Below are 19,252 nucleotides of genomic sequence, written 5' to 3'. Positions count from 1 at the left end.
GCCTACACCCACTTTATCTGCTGTGTCAGACAGCCGTCCCCACCGCCCTGAGCCCCAGTGGTCCTGGAAGACTATCGCCACCCCACAAAGGGGAAGGCTCTGATATCCAATAGTAAATCATGAGGTTCTGGCGCCTTCCCTCCACTAGCAGAAATGGGAGAGATAAGGGTGCAGAGGGGATAGGGTAGCTACAAAGGAACTCAGAAAATGCTTGCGTTAGTGCACACTCTTACAGGAGGATCCTGATCCGAGGAACCTTCCCCGCTTCAGCCACCATGCCCACCCCAAGCCTGCACAGCTCCCTAATTGCCCCCCACGCTCCCGCCCTCCCCAGACCGCACAGAGGAGCCCATTGTCAGAGACCGAACGTTCCAGGACTGAGGAGAAGAGAGGGTAAAGAGGAGGGCCAGCAAGTCTTCGGAGGGTGGGAGGAATCCTCTGGTTTCCCTGCCCTTCGCTCCACCCAAGGCGCACCGGGGCCTGGGGGGCGGGGGTCTCTTCAGAGTCTGGCAGCCGAAGGGAGAAGAGGTTCCCCGGCGAGTTAGAGACCGGAGGCTTCCGGCTGCTAAACGATTCCAGTCCCTGGGAATTCACGGACGCCCCAGCCTCTGGGGTGTCCCCCGCGGGGACTAAACAGATCCCGCACGGAGCGAGGCCAGCGGCGGGAAAAGAAGGGCATCTTCAGCTAGGCGGGCCTCCGAGGGTCTGGGTAGCAGTTACCCACTGGAGGGCGGGGCGGAGGAGGAAGAGGTTGCGGGAGAGCGGGGAAGAGTCGCTGGAGGAGTCGCGGGAGCCGCGGACAGGCTGAGCGCGGGAGAGGGAGTCCGCGTAGGGGGGTCCCAGCTGGGGTCCGGCTCCCTCCGGCGGGGAGTCGGAGGCGGGCACTGCGGGGCGGGGCGGGGCGGGGCGGCCGTCTGGGCCCTCCCTGGCTGGGCCCCGCGGCCTGGGAGCCGGAGCGAGCCGAGCCGCCACCGCGGCCGGCGCTGTCCCCTAGCCAGACCCGGCGAGACGCGAACGGCGGGAGGGAAGCGGCGGCGCGCCCGGCCCCGCCCGCCGGCCGGAGCTTCGGACGCAAATCCGCGCCGAGCCATGGTGAGTCCCGCGTCGTAACCCAGGGGTCCCCTCCGCCTTCGCTCAACCCACTTCGGGCCACCAGTCCCCCGGCTTGTGCCTCTGACGCCTGCTTTGGACTGTTGAGCGCTCCGGGACTCTCCCCCCTCCCATCCCCCCCTCTTCTTTTCTTTGATCTGGCTGTCCGCCCCACTGTCTGGCTCGGCCCCCACCGGGCATTGCCCTCACCCTTTCTTTCTCACTACTCTTCCCCGCCCCTTCCCCCCTTCTCTCTTTGGTCTCTCCCCTAATCTACACAGCTCCTCTCGCCCTCCTCTGCCCTGACCTGTGCCTTCCTTTGCAGGATCTTCCCTTCCCCTCCGGGGCCCTCCTGCGGGTTGGGTGCTGCAGCAGCCCTAGCGGCCTCAGGTCATGAGAACTGACCTGCCTGGAACTACCATTTTCCATCCCAGTCCCCAGCCCGGTGAGCCGGGCCCACCCATCCGGCCCTGGGGGACCGGCCACAGCCGAGGCTGGGCTGGGGCCAGAGACATAGCCAAAGAGGGAAATTCCCGCGGAGAAGAGAGGTTGCCTCAGGATAGTGGACAGAATTGGGAGGGGGGCTCGCCGTGACGGGAGGCGTGACGCTGCCCGAGCAGACAAGAGACTTCGGGGAGTCGGGGGAGTCCCCCTGAGCTCCCGCTGCAGGGAACAGAAACCGTCCTAGGGCATTCCCGCTGCAGGAGGGGGTGGGGCGGGGAGGCACTGGCGGGAGCTCCCTGTAGGGGGTAGGGGACCCTGGCAGCAGCCGCTTAGGGCGCAGGGAGCTGGAGGGCACAGTTAAAGGGAAGCCCATACCAACAGCAGTGGACACTATCCTGCGAACTTTCACTCCAGAAGTATTCTCTGAAGAATCACTGCAGGAGTGGCACTGCCAGGGAGCGTCCACTGCGGGAGTGGGGTAGGGGGGACGCGGCCCAAGGGCCGCCCCCCTGCGGGGGTGGAGGAGGGGGAGAGGCCCTGCCTGGGGGCGCTCCCTACCGGGAGTGGAGAAGCTGAGAGCACTAAAGGAAGGGCACCCCCTGGCAGGGAGGCTGGATCGAGAAGAAAGAGGAACTGGGCCAGGGAGAGCTGACTCAGTCTCTCTGGTCTCTTCTTTGGTCCCAGCCGTCTGGAAGCCTGGTCTCCGAGCTCCTGCCCGCCGCCTCCCACCCCAGACCCCTCCTCCCCTCCTGCCGGTGTCGTTTCCTGTGGCTGAGACTCTCGCTCAGCCATGAGCTCACCGCCCCTAATGGGTTGCAGCTGCCTCGCTGCTCCAGCTCTAGATCCCCGTTCCTGGCCTCAGAGCAGACAGCCCACTCTGCCTAGCCACCCGCCCCCCGCCCCGCCCGACTCCACCCTTCCCCCACCCACGCTCTCTGCGCTGGCCGGGTCCCCGGAACACTGGGGGGTCTGTCTGCTCGCCCACAGACCTTGGGATCGGGTCTCTGTGTGACGCACTCAATGGCCCTCTCTGGAGTGGCTGTCCGAGCATCTCGTGGTCGAGACAGGCAGGCAAGTCCGGTATGCAGTTTTGTCTTCAGGGCAAAGGGAGAGCTGGGGGTCGCGTAGGTAAAGAACTAGAAAAACTGTGCAGTGAGCTTCCCCTTGCCCATTTACAGCAAATAGATCTAATAAAATAAACTTCAAAGCCATCTTGAAGGACAAATACGTTTACAGAAGAATAGCTTGAAGGGTATTTGCTTAGAGAGGGATGGGGAACAAGAACCCATGGATTCACTTAGGCAGGTGAGTTTGGAGGAAGTAGGGCTGAGTCTTTTGAGACAGTGGCTCTAGGAGGAGATTGGCAAAGACCTCCTGCTGGAATCAGAAAAGATTTCAGCTCCAATTCATGCTGTCAAGGCCTGCTCTTCCCTTCCCCACTCATTACTTTTGTGACTTTTTCCTCTTTCAACTGTCCCCACCCAGTTGTTTGTAACCCAATCCCACGTGCTCCAGGAATTGGTGGGTGGATTGCTTCATAGCCACTCTGGGAGAGGGGATGCTAAAACGATTCACCATAGACAGCCCTCCAGTCCTCCTTCCCATCCAGCGACCATCTCTAGCACATGACTCATGTGTGGTGGCACCCCCTCCTAAGATGGGGGTCTCTGGATGGTATACCCTGTGAGGAGGGGCTTGCAGGATGGCCACATGAGTGCCCCACCCTCCAGAGCTCTCAGCCATAAGTCAGCCCCCTGACAGGCCAGGAGCCTGTCTCTGCTCTCTGGGGGAGGGCTTATGCAATCCCGCTGATTCCCAAGAACCAGGGAGGACCCTGATCAGAGACATTCACAGCAAATTCTCCCTGACTCTCCAAAGCCAGTGTCTCAGGGTTCTCTCATGGAGTGCACTTCGAGGCCTGCACACTCTGATTGGCCCCACCCCGCTCCCATCCTGGGCCAGCATTTCCTGATTGTTCTCTCTGTGCACCCAATGGGGCCCTAGGGTGACACAGCCAGCTCCCAAGGAACCATGCTAGGGTGATCTCTAAGGATCTGCAGTCTGGTCTTGTCTCTACCAGGAGCCTGAGCCAGTGGAAGACTGTGTGCAGAGCACACTTGCTGCCCTTTATCCGCCCTTCGAGGCAACGGCCCCCACACTGTTGGGCCAGGTGTTCCAGGTGGTGGAAAGGACTTATCGGGAGGATGCGCTGAAGTACACACTGGACTTCCTGGTGCCCGCGAAGCATCTGCTTGCCAAGGTCCAGCAGGAAGCCTGTGTGAGTGGCCATGCATTCCTGTTCTATCTCCTTTAAGATCCTCTGCCTAACTCCAGAGACTAGCCAGACCCACTAACTTACCCCAACCCAGACACGCTGACTCCCTGATACTGATCACCCCCAGAGGCACTGTCCCTTAGATATTAACACATAGACACTCATCTTCCCCAAAAATTGACCCCTAAGAAACATCAACTCCTAAACATCCTGACCCTCCAGACCCAATTCCAGACATTTTTTCCCTCACACAAATTTCTTAAGACACTAACTCCCCCAGAGTGGCTCAAGAGAGATCCTTCATTTCTACAGTTGTAAAGACCTCCTAAGAGTCTCTGAGTCCTCCAAGACAATGGCATCTGCTGTCCATGTCTTTGTAATGACTCAGTTCTTACTCCCACACATGGAACGAGCTTCGTACCATCAGCAAACTGACCAGTTCCAAGCCCCTCCTCTGCCACGTGAATACCCTAAGATATCCCCTCCTACTGTCCTGGGGCTATAACCCACCAGGCATAAGGCCACTCCTGCCTAGGATGGTCCCATTCTAACTGTCCCCTCCTGCTGGTTTCATCAGCAGAGGCCTGAGCACAACCTCCCATCTCTCTTCCCAGGCCCAGTACAGTGGTTTCCTCTTCTTCCATGAGGGCTGGCCCCTCTGCTTGCATGAGCAGGTGGTGGTACAGCTAGCAGCCCTGCCCTGGCAGCTGCTGTGCCCAGGGGACTTCTACCTGCAAGTGGTGCCCTCAGCAGCCCAAGCACCACGTCTGGTACTTAAGTGCTTGGCCCCAGGGGGTGGGCGTGTGCAGGAGCTGCCTGTGCCCAATGAGGCCTGTGCCTACCTGTTCACACCTGAGTGGCTACAAGGCATCAATAAGGACCGGCCAACAGGTCGCCTCAGTACCTGTCTACTCTCCGCACCCTCTGGAATTCAGCGGCTGCCCTGGGCTGAGCTCATCTGCCCCCGATTTGTGCACAAAGAAGGTCTCATGGTAGGACATCAGCCAAGCACACTGCCCCCAGAACTGCCCTCTGGACCCCCAGGGCTCCCCAGCCCTCCACTCCCTGAGGAGGCCCTGGGCACCAGGAGCCCTGGGGATGGGCACAATGCCCCTGCTGAAGAACCTGAGGGTGAATATGTGGAGCTGCTGGAGGTGACACTTCCCATGATGGGGAGCCCCATGGATGCCGGGGACTCCTCAGGCCTCACCAGGACCCGGACAGTACCCACCCGAAAGGGTGCTGGAGGGAAGGGCAGGCACCGGAGACACCGAGCATGGATGCACCAGAAGGGTCTGGGACCTCGGGACCAGGATGGGGCACGCCCACCCGGTGAGGGGAGCAGCAGCGGAGCTTCCCTGGGATCTCCCCCAGGAGCTGAGGTCCTCCCGGAGGCAGCAGCCCAGGAGGTATCTGAGGCCCCAGCAGAGGTGCTGGGAGAAGCCTCTGAATTGTGCCCCCTGAGGCCTGGGGAGGTTGGAGGAGGAGCAGGCCAGGGAGCTGAAGGACCTCCTGGCACCCCTCGGAAAGGCAAAGGAAATAGGAGAAAGAAGCGAGCGGCAGGCAGAGGGGTTCTAAGCCGAGTAGGGGACAGTGTTCCTGTCCTGCTGAGCTCTGGGAACAAGGAAGAGACCAGCCAACAAGAAGCCCTCATCAGTTTGCCCTCACCAAATGAGCTTCCAGGAGGTGGCCTGGTTAAGGAGGTCCATGAAGGTTCAGAGAAATCAGAGTCTGAGCCAAAAGAGGAGCTCAAACCAGCGGATGAGAAAGAGCCTTGGCCCCCGGAAGCATGTGGACCTATAGACGAGAAAGCCAGAGAGAGGGAGCAGAAGGGCCTGAGCCTGGTGTGCACAGCAGGTGAGATGATACTGAGGTCAGTGGGGCAAGGACCAGTGTAGGTTAGGCCTTGGGAAGGGGGCTGGAGCAGGAGCAGAGGAGAGGCTGGGAGTGGAACAGCCATACCTGGTCTCATGTCAGGCCCATAGCTCTGTCTGTGTCTGTATAGGACCCACAGGTCCCGAAGGGCTCCCTGCTGATCCCCCAGCACCAACTCTGGAAGATGTGCAGGAAGTGCAAGAGGACAGGATCCCAGAAGAGTCCCCTCTAGTCTCTATCTCTGATGACCCTGACATAGCTTGGGACTTGATGGCATCTGGATTCCTCGTGCTGACTGGTCAGTGGGCATCATGGTTGAAGGGAAAGGGGTCAAAGAAAGAGAAGAGGTTGGAGTGGGCTGCAGAGAGTGGTGGAGCGGATGGGAGGTAGCCCCCAGCCAGGACAGCCTGGCCATTTTGTGTTCTCAGGAGGGGTCGACCAGAGTGGGCGAGCTCTGCTGACCATCACTCCACCGTGCCCTCCTGAGGAGCCCCCGCCCTCCAGAGACACGCTGAGCACTGCTCTTCATTACCTGCACTCACTGCTCAGGTAACAGAGGCGCATTGCTGGTACCCTGGACACTAACCTCCTGGGTCATGAGGACTTGGACCTCTTCTCATCTTAGGACAGTGACCTCCTGACATCTAGGACACCTGCTCCTTCAATCCTCACATTTTCAAATCATTGACTTCTGACTTTACTCACCCTAAACCTCCAGGATATCTACATCGACTCTGAAAATCAACATTGCTGCTTTTCACTACCCCAACACACTGCCTAGATTATCAGGACACTGATTCACTTATTCAGCAACTATTTATTGAGCACCAGGAACCTATTAGGGACCGTGCTACATGCTGACTTTGAATTTAGACCCTCCAGAGCGTAGAATTCTTAATTTTCTATACTCTGTTCCTGTGACCCAATAACCACATGAATATGGACTCCTGATTGCTAGGTCACACTGCTTCTTGGACACACATCCCAGACTTGCCCATTGGCTCCCAAACATACCAGGGACTAACTTCTGAAACCCAATAACACTAAGGCCAGGCCCTGTGCCACTGTCCCCTCAACAGACACACACACACACACACACACACATGGCCTCCTTGGCTCTTCCTGTTCCCGCAGGCCCGATTTACAGATACTGGGGCTGTCTGTCCTGCTGGACCTTCGCAAGGCACCTCCCCTGCCTCCCGCACTCATTCCCGTCCTGAGTCAACTTCAGGTAACCAACCCCTTGAGACACATCCTTCTCCTGATCCCAACTCTTCCCTAGTGGCCATCCCAGGCTACCCCATTCCCCACAACTTAGGGTTATTCTTCCCTCCTTTAGGACTTAGGAGACCCCCCCATCATTCAGCGGCTGCTCCTTCTCAGTCATAATGACTCTCCGACTGAGATCCATGGATTTCAGGTTTGAGCCCCTCACTCCCACGTAGTGCGCCGCAGTAGTGGAGAGAGAAGAGCCTGGCTGGACTCCCAGGGGGCAATGCCCAAGCAAGAAACCCCTGCCTTCATGTGTCTACAGGGTGCTGAGTTGCTGTCAGAGAATGATCTGAAAAGAGTGGCCAAGCCAGAGGAGCTGCAGTGGGACTTGGGAGGTCACAGGGAGTCCTCTCCAGGCCACTGGGTAGAGGTACACCAGGTGAGCTACACCTCCTCCACCCAGAAGACTGGGAGCCAAGAATGACCAAGCTGAGAACATTCTAGGAGACAAGGCAGAACTGAAACTTGACCAAGGGATTGGAAAAAACGTGGTTTCCCTCCCATTCAATTCAACAAATAAACTTATGGCTCATAAACCATGAGCAGAATATTGTGCATGTACAATGGGATGAGCATATGAAATAAATTCTTAACATGCCACGAAGCTGCATATGATTTTCGGTGGGAGATAAGTCAGAAACTACTAGAGAGCAGTGTGAAATAGCATCACTGGGGTTCTAGAAAGAGCTGAGAGTCAGGAAGTCTGGTTCTGGGTCCATGTGACCTTGGATAAGTGCTTGCACCCCACTTCCTGAGACGGTGGCTTTCTGTACCTGCTTCCTGCACCAACATCGCAGCCTTGGGATTGTCACCCACAAAAGACATCCATTGTGATGTAATCTCTGGTTCTCTGAACTTAAGTGCTGTGAGTATTCAAGAAAAGAGGTATAAACATGATCTCAGCCAAGTATTACAGGAGGCCTATAACATGATCTCTAAGCTGTGTACCTGGGACCTGGATCTAACTAGGCTGAGTAGAGGGTTTTACAGGGTAAGGGAGACAGAGGAGAGGAGACTCGTGTTTACTAAGCTTCACAGTGTGCCAGGCCCACGCTGGGTGCTTATGTAGCAGCATCTCTTTAAACTTCACGAAACCCTTATGTCTTATCCAGATCTTAGAGTTGAGGAAACTGAGGTTCAGGGAGGTTTCTAGACCTTCCCAAGGTGACCCAGTCAGTAAGCAACGAATTCAGGAACTGAAGTCAGCATTGCCTCTGTAAAAGCTTCTGGGGCTGCCCCATGTCCACCCAAGAGCTCAGGCTCCTTATCCTAGACTATCCCTGGACTTCATCCCTGTGTGTGTGTTTCAGGAAGTGGCAAGGCTGTGCCGTCTGTGCCGAGGAGTGCTGGGCTCTGTACGCCAAGCCATTTCGGAACTGGAGGCAGTGACAGTGCCAGAAGGAGAGGTATGAAGTGAGATGGGACAAAAGGGCACGGGGTGGGGACTGTGGTGGGAACTGTGGTAGAACCTCAACCATCAACTGCTTCCTGCTCCCAGGAGGCGGTAGGAATGCCTGAGCCCCTACAAAAGGTGCTGGCAGATCCCTGGCTGACAGAGCTACAGAAGGATGGGGGAGCCATCCTGATGAGGCTGCGCTCCACCCACAGCAGCAAGTATGGGAGACGGACGGATGTGCTGGGGCAGGTGGATGTGGTGGGTGGAGACACAACCGGGGACTGCCGATAACCTTAGCTGTCAGATCATTCTCTTTTTAAAAAAAAGATTTATTTATCTAGTTTTAGAAAGAGAGTAAGGGAAAGAGAAAGAGAGAAAGGGAAACATCAATGTGTATCAGTGTGTGGTTGCAACTCATGTGCCACCTACTAGGGGCCTGGCCTGCATCCCAGGCATGTGCCCTGACTGGGAATCGAACTGGCAACCCCTTGCTTCACAGTCCGGTGCTCAGTCCAGTGAGCCACACTAGCCAGGGCACTGTTACAGAGCATGTGTCATCTGGACAAGATACCATGCTTTTCCACTTATCTCATAACTCCCATAGGGTGTCTACATATTATGATAAAAATGGGGATTTGGGAGATCAGAAGTGTTCAATGTCTTGGCCAAGGTTAGTCAATAAATGAAAAAGTCAGGATTCAAATCCAGGCCTATACAATGACCCATGATACTCTCCACCTCTTATAGGGATGCAAGGATGGAATAGGGTAAGGGGACTTGATAAACAAGGGCAGTGATTCATTCTGCCCCACTCCTTTCCCAGGCTGGAGGGCCCAGGCCCAGCTACACTGTACCAGGAGGTGGACGAAGCCATTCATCAGCTTGTGCGCCTGTCCAACCTGCACGTGCAACAGCAGGAGCAGCGGCAGCGCCTGCGCCGACTCCAGCAGGTGAACCAGGACCCCTGGACCTCTCTCACTTGGCCTGGGGGCCTGGCCTTCAGCACCCCCTTTCCACTGATAGAGGTGATGGTGTTCTCCTAACCTGGCTTGGTTGGCTAGCCTTCCCTCTCTCACCTCCCCTGGAGGTTGGTCATGGTCAGTGTGAGAGTCGACAGGAGGGAGATAGCATCGCAAGACCAGCAAAGTCTCCCCCTCTGCACTGTTCATGTTTGACCAAGGACCCTTAAAGATTGTGAGAGATGGTTGGTATCGTAGGGGGTCTGGGAAGAGCTGATTGATCCTGGAGTGCCTGCCTCCTTTGCTTAAAAACAATAAATGTCTATTGATACCTGCTCTTTATCTATACTGCCACCCATGTTCCCTCAGCTCTTCCTTTTTTTTTAAGATTTTGTTTGTTCATCTTCAGAGAGGGAAAAGGAGGGAGAAGAAGAGGGAGAAACATCAGTCGGCTGCCCTTTGCAGGCCAGTGCTCAACCCACTGAGCCCACAGCCATGGCTCCTCAACTCTATACAATGTCGTCCTCCAGACCTGAGGCTGGAAAGGCCCCTTGGAAGGAGAGGGCAATGGAAGCCCTCCCTAGATGCCTTGGGAACCAAGGCCTCTTTGTGTGGAAGATTCAGTGATAAGGCTGGCTTCTCTGAATCTTGACTTTACTCTTATGGTTAAGAGCCCCATAGGGGTGTGCTCCCCACTCTACTGTGTGGGTTAGAGAGGGCTTTGAAATTTCATTGCTCCTCCCTAGTGCCAAGCGTGGTGAGTCAATTGACCTCACTGACTTTCATGTGGGCATCGGGGAGGGTCAATTAAGGGCCAGTGTCAAAAGGTGGGAGCAGTGGGGGGTGGGGGGTAGTAGCAGGGCTCTCTGTTTCCTGGGATTTCTGCATATTGGCTCTCTCCATCCCAGTATCCAAAGGGTTATACATCTTACTGTATGTTTGCTTGCTTGTTTATTAGTTCTTTTCTCCCACTGCTTAAAAACTGTTAGCACACAGGATTTAAAGGCTAAAGTGCTCAGCTTGAGTTTCAGTTCTGCTGGGAGTGAAATGTTGGGCGAGTCTGAAAGTGTCTCTGAATTCCCAAGTCCTCATCAGTAGAATGGGGATGCTAATCACATGTATAGGGGTGTCAGGATAACAAACGAATCAAGCAAAACACCATGGAAGCATTCACTGTTGGCCTTGGTTACTGGGAACACCCTGACTTATGCTCAGCTGTCTCACCCAGCTTCCAGCCTTTCTTCAGAGGAAAAACTTACCTTTTTGGCCAAACATCCTGTATCCAGTGAGTCCCTCGAGCCTGTAATAGGCAACTACAGCTGCATGCACGTGCCTGCATATGCAGGCTCACGTGTGCGCGCGCACACACACACACACACACACACAATACCACCTCCTGAGCCATCTCTCCACCCATCACTGGGCTCAGAAAATGTGAAATTTCTCCTGGTCCTCAATTCGGTCCTCATCCCCTCATCCTGTCTCGGGCTCACATCAGTTTTATTGATTTCATCACGGCACAGCCCTGGAGCCCTAACCCGCGTGCCCAGCTTCCCTTTCATCTGCTGCTTCACAAAGATCTCGGCACAAAGCGGATAGCACACTGTGCCATCCGCTGTTAGCATCCCCACTTTATAGCTGAGATGAAACAGTTCGCCCAAGGTTCTGCTGATTGGGGTGATGGGGTTGAACAGGATCTCAGCTTCCCTTTCCTACCCTCTGCAAGCCTCTTCCTCCCTCACAGTCCCACTCTTCCACCCTGCTTGCCCCAGGTGCTGCAATGGCTAGCAGGTCCAGGGGAGGAGCAGCTGGCCAGCTTCACTGCACCAGGGGATTGCCTGTCTGCCCTGCAGGAGACAGAGCTCCGATTCCGGGCTTTCAGTGCTGAGGTTCAGGTGAGGAGTGGGAGAGGGGCAGGTGAGCGAGACATTGGGGAGGAAGGGGCGGCTGGGTGGGAATGAGGGCCAGGTCTGAGCGTAGCCTCCCTTCTCCAGGAGCGCCTGGCTCAGGCACGGGAGGCCCTGGCCCTGGAGGACGATGCTGCCTCCCAGAAGGTTCTGGATATCTTTGAGCAGCGGCTGGAACAAGTTGAGAGTGGCCTCCACCGAGCCCTGCGGCTACAGCGCTTCTTCCAGCAGGTGTGTGCACAGCTTCATCCTTCCACGGCCGCCATTGTCTTCCTTTTGTCTAAAGAGGCTGATTGGGTAGTTGTTAAAAGCAGGGACTCAGGTGGCCATCTCCCTGGCTTCACCTGCTGGCTCTGCCACCTACTTGCTAAATGGCCTGAGACAAGATACCAAGCCCAAGTGTGCCTCCATGGGCACCTACCTCGCAGGACTCCGTGAGGATTATAAGCCATATAAAAAAGCACTTAGTGCAGAGCCTGCCAGTGGCAAATTGTGTGTATTGGTGTTCTTTCATTTGGGCTGCCATCTCCACACCAGTTTAAAGTGGCCTGGTCAGGCAGTGATGGGGACATGTACTGAGAAGCCTGGGGGGGTGGTGAGCATTGGGAAGCCATTGTGAAAGAAGCCAACAGCTATCATCAGGCAGCATAAGGGAGCAGCACAGGATTCCACTCCTTCCTCTCCCCACCCCTAACCTCTTTGGTCTTGTAGGCACATGAATGGGTGGATGAAGGCTCTGCCAGGCTAGCAGGAGCAGGGCCGGGTCGAGAGGCAGTGTTGGCAGCCCTGGCCCTGCGACGGGCACCGGAGCCCAGTGCCGGCACCTTCCAGGAGATGCGAGCCCTGGCCCTGGACCTGGGTAGCCCAGCAGCCCTGAGAGAATGGGGCCGCTGCCGGGCCCGCTGCCAAGAGCTGGAGAAAAGGATTCAGCAACAGCTGGGAGAGGAGGCCAGTCCACGAGGCCACCGGCGACGGCGGGCAGACAGTGCTAGCAGTGGAGGGGCCCAGCGGGGTCCCCACAGCCCCTCACCCAGTCTCACCTCCCTGCTGCTCCCCAGCAGCCCTGGGGCACTGGCAGCCCCATCCCACTGCTCTCTGGCTCCCTGTGGGGAGGACAATGAGGAGGAGGGCCCTGAACTGTCTCCAGAAGCAGAGGGCAGACCACCAAGGACTGTGCTGATCCGAGGCCTGGAGGTCACCAGTACCGAGGTGGTAGATAGGACATGCTCACCCCGGGAACACGTGCTGCTAGGCCGGGCCGGGGGGCCAGATGGGCCCTGGGGAGTAGGCACCCCCCGGATGGAGCGCAAGCGAAGCATCAGGTGAGAGTCCAGCTCAACCAGGGCCTAAGATGCAGTCCCAACTGCTCAGCAGGAAAAGAACATGACGTTGTTGGGGGTGGTGACTCCTTCACATGCCCCAGTCTCCTCTGCCACTCTTTGTTTTACCTGCAGTGCCCAGCAGCGTCTGGTGTCTGAGTTGATTGCCTGTGAGCAGGAGTATGTGGCCACTTTGAGTGAGCCAGTGCCACCTCCTGGGTGTGAGCTGACCCCTGAGCTTCGGGGCACCTGGGCCGCCGCCCTGAGTGTCCGGGAGAGGCTTCGCAGCTTCCATCGGACACACTTTTTGCGGGAGCTTCAGGGTTGTGCCACCCACCCCCTGAGAATTGGGGCCTGCTTCCTTCGCCACGTGAGTGATCCTGTGAAACTTCTTCCAGGTCATGTTTCAGCCCCACCCACTTGAACCTCCTTCTTAGCCTCTGTCCCCTAACTCATCCCTACTAAAATGTGTGGTCCAAGACTCTGGAGCCTAGTGCTACTTCCTGGGTCCCTCTGGGTCCCTGTCCACGAGTGCTGCCTGACCGTCACTATCTCCGTGGCAGTCGGTCGTTCCCTTGGCAGAGTGTGCCATGGTGACCCTCCTTTGGGCTACAGTGAGGATGTGGAGGAGGAGAAGAAGGGGTCTTTTCTGCAGGGATCTTATTTCTTCTCTAATGGCACAGGGGGACCAGTTCAGCCTTTATGCTCAGTACGTGAAGCACCGACACAAACTGGAAAATGCTCTGTCTGCACTGGGCCCCCCAGCCAAGGTAACCTTTTCGCCAATCCTCATGAGAAGGGGTGGGGCCACAAAGACCTAAAATCCACCCAAGCTCAAAATCTCTCAGGGGAAAAAGCTTTCCTGGATGTGCCCAGGAACATCACCTACCAATAACCTCCTAGAACCTAGGTTCTTATCTAGTCCACCTGAGGAACTACTGGACAAGACTCTTGGTTCTTCTGAGCCTCTGTTTCTACACTGATAAGCGGGGGCAATGTTCACTATATCTAACTCACAGAGTATTCTGAGGATCAAAAGACCTCACAACAAAAGATGGGAAAGTGACTTCAAAAGTTAAAAGCCAGAGGACATAAGGGATTACTTGTATTCCTCCTCTATGCCCCATCAAAATACAGAGGATGACTGAATCTCCTGTAGCCCCCCACCTGCTGTCTTTCTGGGGAAAGGTTTTCACCTTACCTTTGGGTATATCTGAGCTTCACCTATCCCCAGAAGCCTGGAATACCACCCGCCCCACAGAGCTCAGTCCCCACCACCTCCAGTCCCTTCCCTAATCCCTGTCTGTCTCCATCCCAACCCAGGGCTCTACAGAGTGTGGGCCTCAACTGCCCAGGGCCCTGCAGCAGCCCCTGGAACATCTGGCTCGGTATGGGCGGCTCTTGGAGGAGCTCCTAAGGGAAGCTGGGCATGAGCTGAGTTCTGAGCGCCAGGCCCTTGGGGCCGCAGTGCAGCTGCTTCGGGAACAAGAGACCCGTGGTAGAGACCTGCTGGCCGTGGAGGCAGTGCGTGGCTGTGAGGTGAGGCCAGGGCTCCGGTCACTCCAGCTCAAACTGCCTAGCCCTGTGGCCCCAGAGCAATGTGGGCCAGTGAAAAGAGAACTAGACTCAAGGTCAGAGGGCCCAAAGCTCTAATTTTTAACCAGCTGATTGGCCAGAGTCAAGTGACTGAACTTCACTGGACTTCTGCCCAACATCCCAAGATCCTACATCTGCCTGCACTTACCTATTCCTTTCCTAATTCTTATCTTTACCTATCTACTCTGCCTTCTTTCTGCATCTCAACACTCACACATACCTTATTCTCCTCTACATAATCTCTTTCCTGTTGTGAGGTTCCAGAACAGGTTGAAAACCTACTTCCTCTGGTAGACTTCTTTCCCCATCAATTCTTTGCTTATTCTCTTCCTGGGGCAAAATGGTGCTTTGGTCCCCAATATTCAAAGGCTTCCACATGAGAGGCTATAAACCCTACTACACAATGTGCCTTCCACCTTCAGAGGCAGGCTGTGCTGCTAGGCCAGGAAACAGTGACCAGTAGGTGGATTCTAGGCCAAGGGCTTCCCTGACTTCCTGACTCTCTCTGAGAATTTGTCATTAAGTCCTTGCCCCATAAATTGCATTTTTCCTCCCCATAAAGTATACACAAAGGGCTCCAGGGCCAATTATGTTTTTTCCTTTCTACAGACAGATCTGAAGGAACAAGGACAGCTCCTGCACCGGGATCCCTTCACTGTCATCTGTGGCCGAAAGAAGTGCCTTCGCCATGTCTTTCTCTTCGAGCACCTCCTCCTGTTCAGCAAGCTCAAAGGCTCTGAGGGGGGGTCAGAGATCTTTGTTTACAAACAGGCCTTTAAGGTACAATGCCTGCAGGAAGGAGGGCTGGCGGGGGGAATAGGACAGGAAGTCATGTTCTTCTTGAGAACTCAGGATGTTCTGTAAATTCAGCCCAACCCACGTTCAGAATCTGCATCATCTAGAACAGATTTTGGCCTATAACCAACCAGCAGTTGGGTGTGAGGGTGAGAGAAGACCATCGTCAGTCTACTCCTTGAGCTTTTCCTTATCTTTCATTCAGAAGACTCATGAGGCATTCCAAGCCAGAAAGAAGGAGGACCCCTCCCATCAAGAACACACATGGTCCCTGGGGGATGGGAGAAAGGACACTGTGTATATAGCTTAGCATGATGGAACTGAAGAAGCCAAGAGGAGGGAGGACTTGCTTTAGGGAAACAGCCCTGGTACCCAGATAAACATCAATAGCAACCTATGGCTATGTAGCATGATTCTAAGGGTTTCTAGACTTTGTCCCCATTCACTAGTTCCAGCTCTTCGGGACGGGGCGGCAGAGTACAGTATAGAGAAAAAAGCCTAATTTTGGAATAAAAGATGTGGTTTGAACCTTCCTTCTCTAATAAGCTATGATAAACCCTTGCTTGGGCAAGTTGCTTCATGACTCTGGGCATTCCCCTTCTATAAATTATGGTTGCTATAGAAACTAAATGTAGAGCAGTTGGCCAATGGTAGGTGTTGAGCAAACATTTACTGAACATCTACCAGATGCCAGGCTAAGTGTAATGCTTTTCCATGTGGTACCATCTAGCCAGAACTCACTCCATCCTTACCCACTCTCCTTTGCTCTTTCTCAGACTGCTGACATGGGACTAACAGAAAACATCGGGGACAGTGGGCTCTGCTTTGAGCTGTGGTTTCGGCGGCGGCGGGCACGGGAGGCATACACTCTGCAGGCAGCTTCACCAGAGATCAAACTCAAGTGGACAAGTTCTATTGCCCAGCTGCTATGGAGACAGGCAGCCCATAACAAGGGTAACAGGCGAAGCTGGGGGAGGGTGTGCTTGGGGTCAAGGTTATGGCAGGTTAGGTGGAAAGTGTGGAGAACACATGGGAAAATAGGATGGAGGAAAGAGAAAGAGAAATGACTTATGAGAAGTTTCAGGATGTGATCTGAGAGAGACTGCTGAGATACGAATTAGTCTAAGGTGTACCAGAAGGAAAGAGGAATCTAGCAAATTTCAGGGAAGAAAAAGCACATGGCTGGGCAGAAGAGAGTGAGAAAGTATACACTGGACCTGTGTTCTAGAACTTAACTCTGTGACATGAACTCGTTTTCTATTTTGGCTTTGGGGGTTTTGCTGGGTTTTTTTCTTCTTTCAATTCTCTGAACTTCATTCTGCTCATCTGGGAAAAAAAAAGGAAAGTAATATCTGCATCTCAGTGTGATAGGGAGAATTATATGTGGAAGTACTTATAAACTGTAGTGGTATGTAAAAATGTGAGTTTTGCTCTTAACACCCAAGATAAAGGGAAGAACATGAGCATAAGAAGAAAAGTTGGAGGGCTGGAATGGTAAATGGGCAGGATGCAGCATGCAAGAGGAAAGAGACAGATGTTCGAGGAGGTTGAGGACCACTATCTCCATCTGTGTCACCCGCAAGAGAAAGAAGAGATGCCAGAGACATGAGAGGGAGAAATAAGAGTTGAGAAGGAGCAAAAGGAAGAATCAACCAAAACAATGCTAGGGCTGGAGCAGAGAAAGGGCAAAAGGAGGTTGGTAACAGGGTCTCTGTTCCCTAGAGCTCCGAGTGCAGCAGATGGTCTCCATGGGCATTGGGAATAAACCTTTCCTGGACATCAAGGCCCTTGGGGAGCGGACACTGAGTGCCCTGCTTACTGGAAGAGGTAAGGGCTACAGTGCTGGGGAGTGATCCAGGAGTCAAGACCTTGACAGTGAGGGCACAGTGGGGAGGCATGGTAGAAAGTGAGGAAGGGTAGTGAGTGGATGTCTTCCCAGAAGTTATGGGACTGACTGGGAAGCCCTCTATGAAGCTTAGGGTCTTTTCAGGGAGCCAGGAGGGCTTTCCCACACCAGCACCCACCCCCCACCCCGACTCTCTGCAGCCGCCCGCACTCGGGCCTCCGTGGCCGTGTCATCCTTTGAGCATGCCGGCCCCTCCCTTCCGGGCCTCTCACCGGGAGCCTGCTCCCTGCCTGCCCGCGTCGAGGAGGAGGCCTGGGATCTGGACGTCAAGCAAATTTCCCTGGGTGAGGCACCTCTCAAGGGGTGGCTCCCCCCAACAGCTGGGTCATCACTGTGATGTTCAGGCTGCTTGTTGCTGAGCAATTCCTTTTTCTAGCCAAGAAGTCCAGTTGCCATGACAACTATTTACAGCTTCCCCATTGCTAAGAGCCTTCCATTGGGTTGCTAGCGTAATGCTACAGCAGCCTGTTGCTAAGAAGCACTTCCTCTATACCTCTCTCTAGCTCTCCTTGGGTTTCTATGGAAACTGCCTCAGCTTCCTGTTGTACCCTCCTGGTTCACCAGGAGGCAATCCTTAGTTTCCTATCGCTTCTTCCCCCCACTTCGTTGCTCTAATGATGCCACTGACAATTTCCTGCCTCTTGGTAGCGGGGGTTCTCTTGCAAGTGGAGTGCTATGGTGACTCACAGCTTCCTGTTGCTATAGAGCTTTTTCTTCCCTGATGGAGCAGCTTAGTTGCTTCAGGTAATTTAGAAGAGTTCTATACCCTGCTCTCACCCTAGCTTCCCCTCCAGCCCCAGAAACACTTGACTCTTCTGGAGATGCATCCCCAGGACCAAGAAACAGCCCCAGCCTGCAACCCCCCAACCCTGGGAGCAGCACTCCCACTTTGGCCACTGGAGGGATCTTAGGGCTATCTCGGCAGGTAAGTCCCTGCAGTACGACTGGGAAGGGGTGCCCTCTTCAGCCACTTTCTGGGTGGGTTCCTCTGATCTTTCATCCTATGGGGGGCAGAGGGAACCAGCCAGCCTGTGCTGCCAGCAAAGCTGCAGGTTGGCTGTACTGTCCAGTCTGTCTTTCTCCTCTCCTGCATCCCTGGCTGAGAGGCATTAAGGTCAAAAGTGAAAATCAATCTTTAATAAACAGCATAGTACAGGAGTGGATGGAAAGGGGAGAATGCCAACAGCCTGGTTTGGACTTGGATTAAATCAGCAAAATTCAGAAACTCCAGAGAGGAAAAAGAGGTGAATTGACAGCCTTGGGTGAGAAAGAGAGATGGGATACAGGAAAGAGGTAATTTCTGTCCTTTTAATTCACCACAGTTTCTCTCTCCTAAGAGTCATGCCCCGAGCCTTGAGTGACCCCACCACGCCTCTGTGACCTGGGTGAGTTGGTGTCCCCTTCCTACCACACCCAACACTCCTTCCCTCTTGCATGTACCACCCTTAGTCCCCTCGGCTGCTTAGGAGTTGACCTCTTCCCTCTCCCAACCCATCTCCTTCTTCTCTCCTGGCTTCTAGACAAAATCCAGAACTTGGCTACAGCCCCTCCTCTCAGCACACTTTGGGCTGGGATGGCAGTGGGACATAGTGAAGGACTGGAAGAGCTTTGACTTCCTTCCCTCTACTTCCTGGAAAGAGAGGTCAAAGGACCAGCGCATTTCCCTGCTACCGCTATCTCTGTAGCTTTTCCAAACTGGGTGCCTTCTTCCTCAGGAACCAGAGTAGCCATACTTACTTGCCTTCATACCCTGGAGGCAGGAGTTATCTGTGGCCCAGTGCTTCCCCATCCTGGGCCACTGCACACTCCCAGGGCACAGCCCCATGTCAGGTCTCCCCGGATAACCGGTATTTTCCCCTTCTTCCCACCCTGACTCTCCCTAAGAAGACTCATCTCTGCCAGGTTAACCATAATTCCTGGTAACTCCATTCTGGGGTGTCATAGGCAACGGAGCTATGCAAACCAATATATGAGGGTGGGGTGGGGAACTGCAAACTTTATACATGTAATTACTGTTATTATAATACTATTGTTATATTAAATGTATTTACTTGCATTTTGTGTCCAAGGAAGAGCTAGAGCAGTCCTCTGGGTTGAGGTGATACTACTAACTTGAATACTTCTCCTCAATCATTAACTAGAACACACAAAACACAAGGCTACAAGGTACCTTGTATCCCTTCCTGTCCCAAAGCTGGGTATGGCCTGGGAGAATGTGCCTCCTCCAGGGTGGCTCCCAGAGGCCCAGTGTACCCTTTGAAGCTCCTCCTCTCACACTGTCTAGTCACAGTCAAGGTGGATTCAGCACAGTCCAGCAGATTTCAGAACAAGAGGTTCTCAGACCACAATGTGTTAGACTCCCCCAGACCACTAGCTATATGCCAATTCCTGCGCCCCACCCCGGAGTTACTGAAGCCAA

The 19,252-nt window shown here is 54.6% G+C and overlaps 1 protein-coding gene across 8 annotated transcripts; it reads left to right on the top strand.

The window, feature by feature from the left end:
* The first annotated feature begins 993 nt into the window (after positions 1 to 993).
* ARHGEF40 (Rho guanine nucleotide exchange factor 40) lies at positions 994 to 18,901 on the top strand. Of its 8 annotated transcripts, none has more exons than XM_028504218.2 (24): positions 994 to 1,092; positions 3,614 to 3,811; positions 4,423 to 5,665; positions 5,814 to 5,981; positions 6,112 to 6,232; positions 6,818 to 6,914; positions 7,023 to 7,103; positions 7,218 to 7,334; positions 8,266 to 8,361; positions 8,454 to 8,569; positions 9,175 to 9,301; positions 11,083 to 11,205; positions 11,305 to 11,448; positions 11,929 to 12,539; positions 12,672 to 12,906; positions 13,220 to 13,306; positions 13,860 to 14,075; positions 14,742 to 14,912; positions 15,704 to 15,881; positions 16,650 to 16,754; positions 16,974 to 17,117; positions 17,628 to 17,758; positions 18,171 to 18,218; positions 18,354 to 18,875. In XM_028504218.2, the coding sequence occupies exons 1-23, from the start codon at positions 1,090 to 1,092 to the stop codon at positions 18,192 to 18,194; spliced, it is 4,536 nt and encodes a 1,511-aa protein (XP_028360019.1). In that variant the 5' UTR covers positions 994 to 1,089; the 3' UTR covers positions 18,195 to 18,218; positions 18,354 to 18,875. The 8 variants fall into 8 exon arrangements, with proteins under 8 accessions (XP_028360019.1, XP_028360018.1, XP_035886695.1 ...); XM_028504217.2 differs by having other exon boundaries at positions 1,003 to 1,092; positions 18,156 to 18,218; XM_036030802.1 differs by lacking the exon at positions 994 to 1,092 and adding an exon at positions 2,806 to 2,838 and having other exon boundaries at positions 17,616 to 17,758; positions 18,156 to 18,218; positions 18,354 to 18,901.
* The last annotated feature ends 351 nt before the right edge of the window (positions 18,902 to 19,252 follow it).

Source organism: Phyllostomus discolor, chromosome 1 (genome assembly GCF_004126475.2).
Source record: "Phyllostomus discolor isolate MPI-MPIP mPhyDis1 chromosome 1, mPhyDis1.pri.v3, whole genome shotgun sequence".
Taxonomy (NCBI): domain Eukaryota; kingdom Metazoa; phylum Chordata; class Mammalia; order Chiroptera; family Phyllostomidae; genus Phyllostomus; species Phyllostomus discolor.
The sequence above is the reverse complement of the archived record's forward strand: the minus strand, read 5'-3'. Positions and strand labels throughout refer to the sequence as shown.

What these genes read in the sequence shown, in the direction of transcription:
- ARHGEF40 (XM_036030802.1), top strand. An exon ending in TACAGCGCTTCTTCCAGCAG is followed by an intron (nt 11,449 to 11,928) that starts GTGTGTGCACAG and finishes TTGGTCTTGTAG; the next exon opens with GCACATGAATGGGTGGATGA. An exon ending in TGCCCTGCTTACTGGAAGAG is followed by an intron (nt 16,755 to 16,973) that starts GTAAGGGCTACA and finishes GACTCTCTGCAG; the next exon opens with CCGCCCGCACTCGGGCCTCC.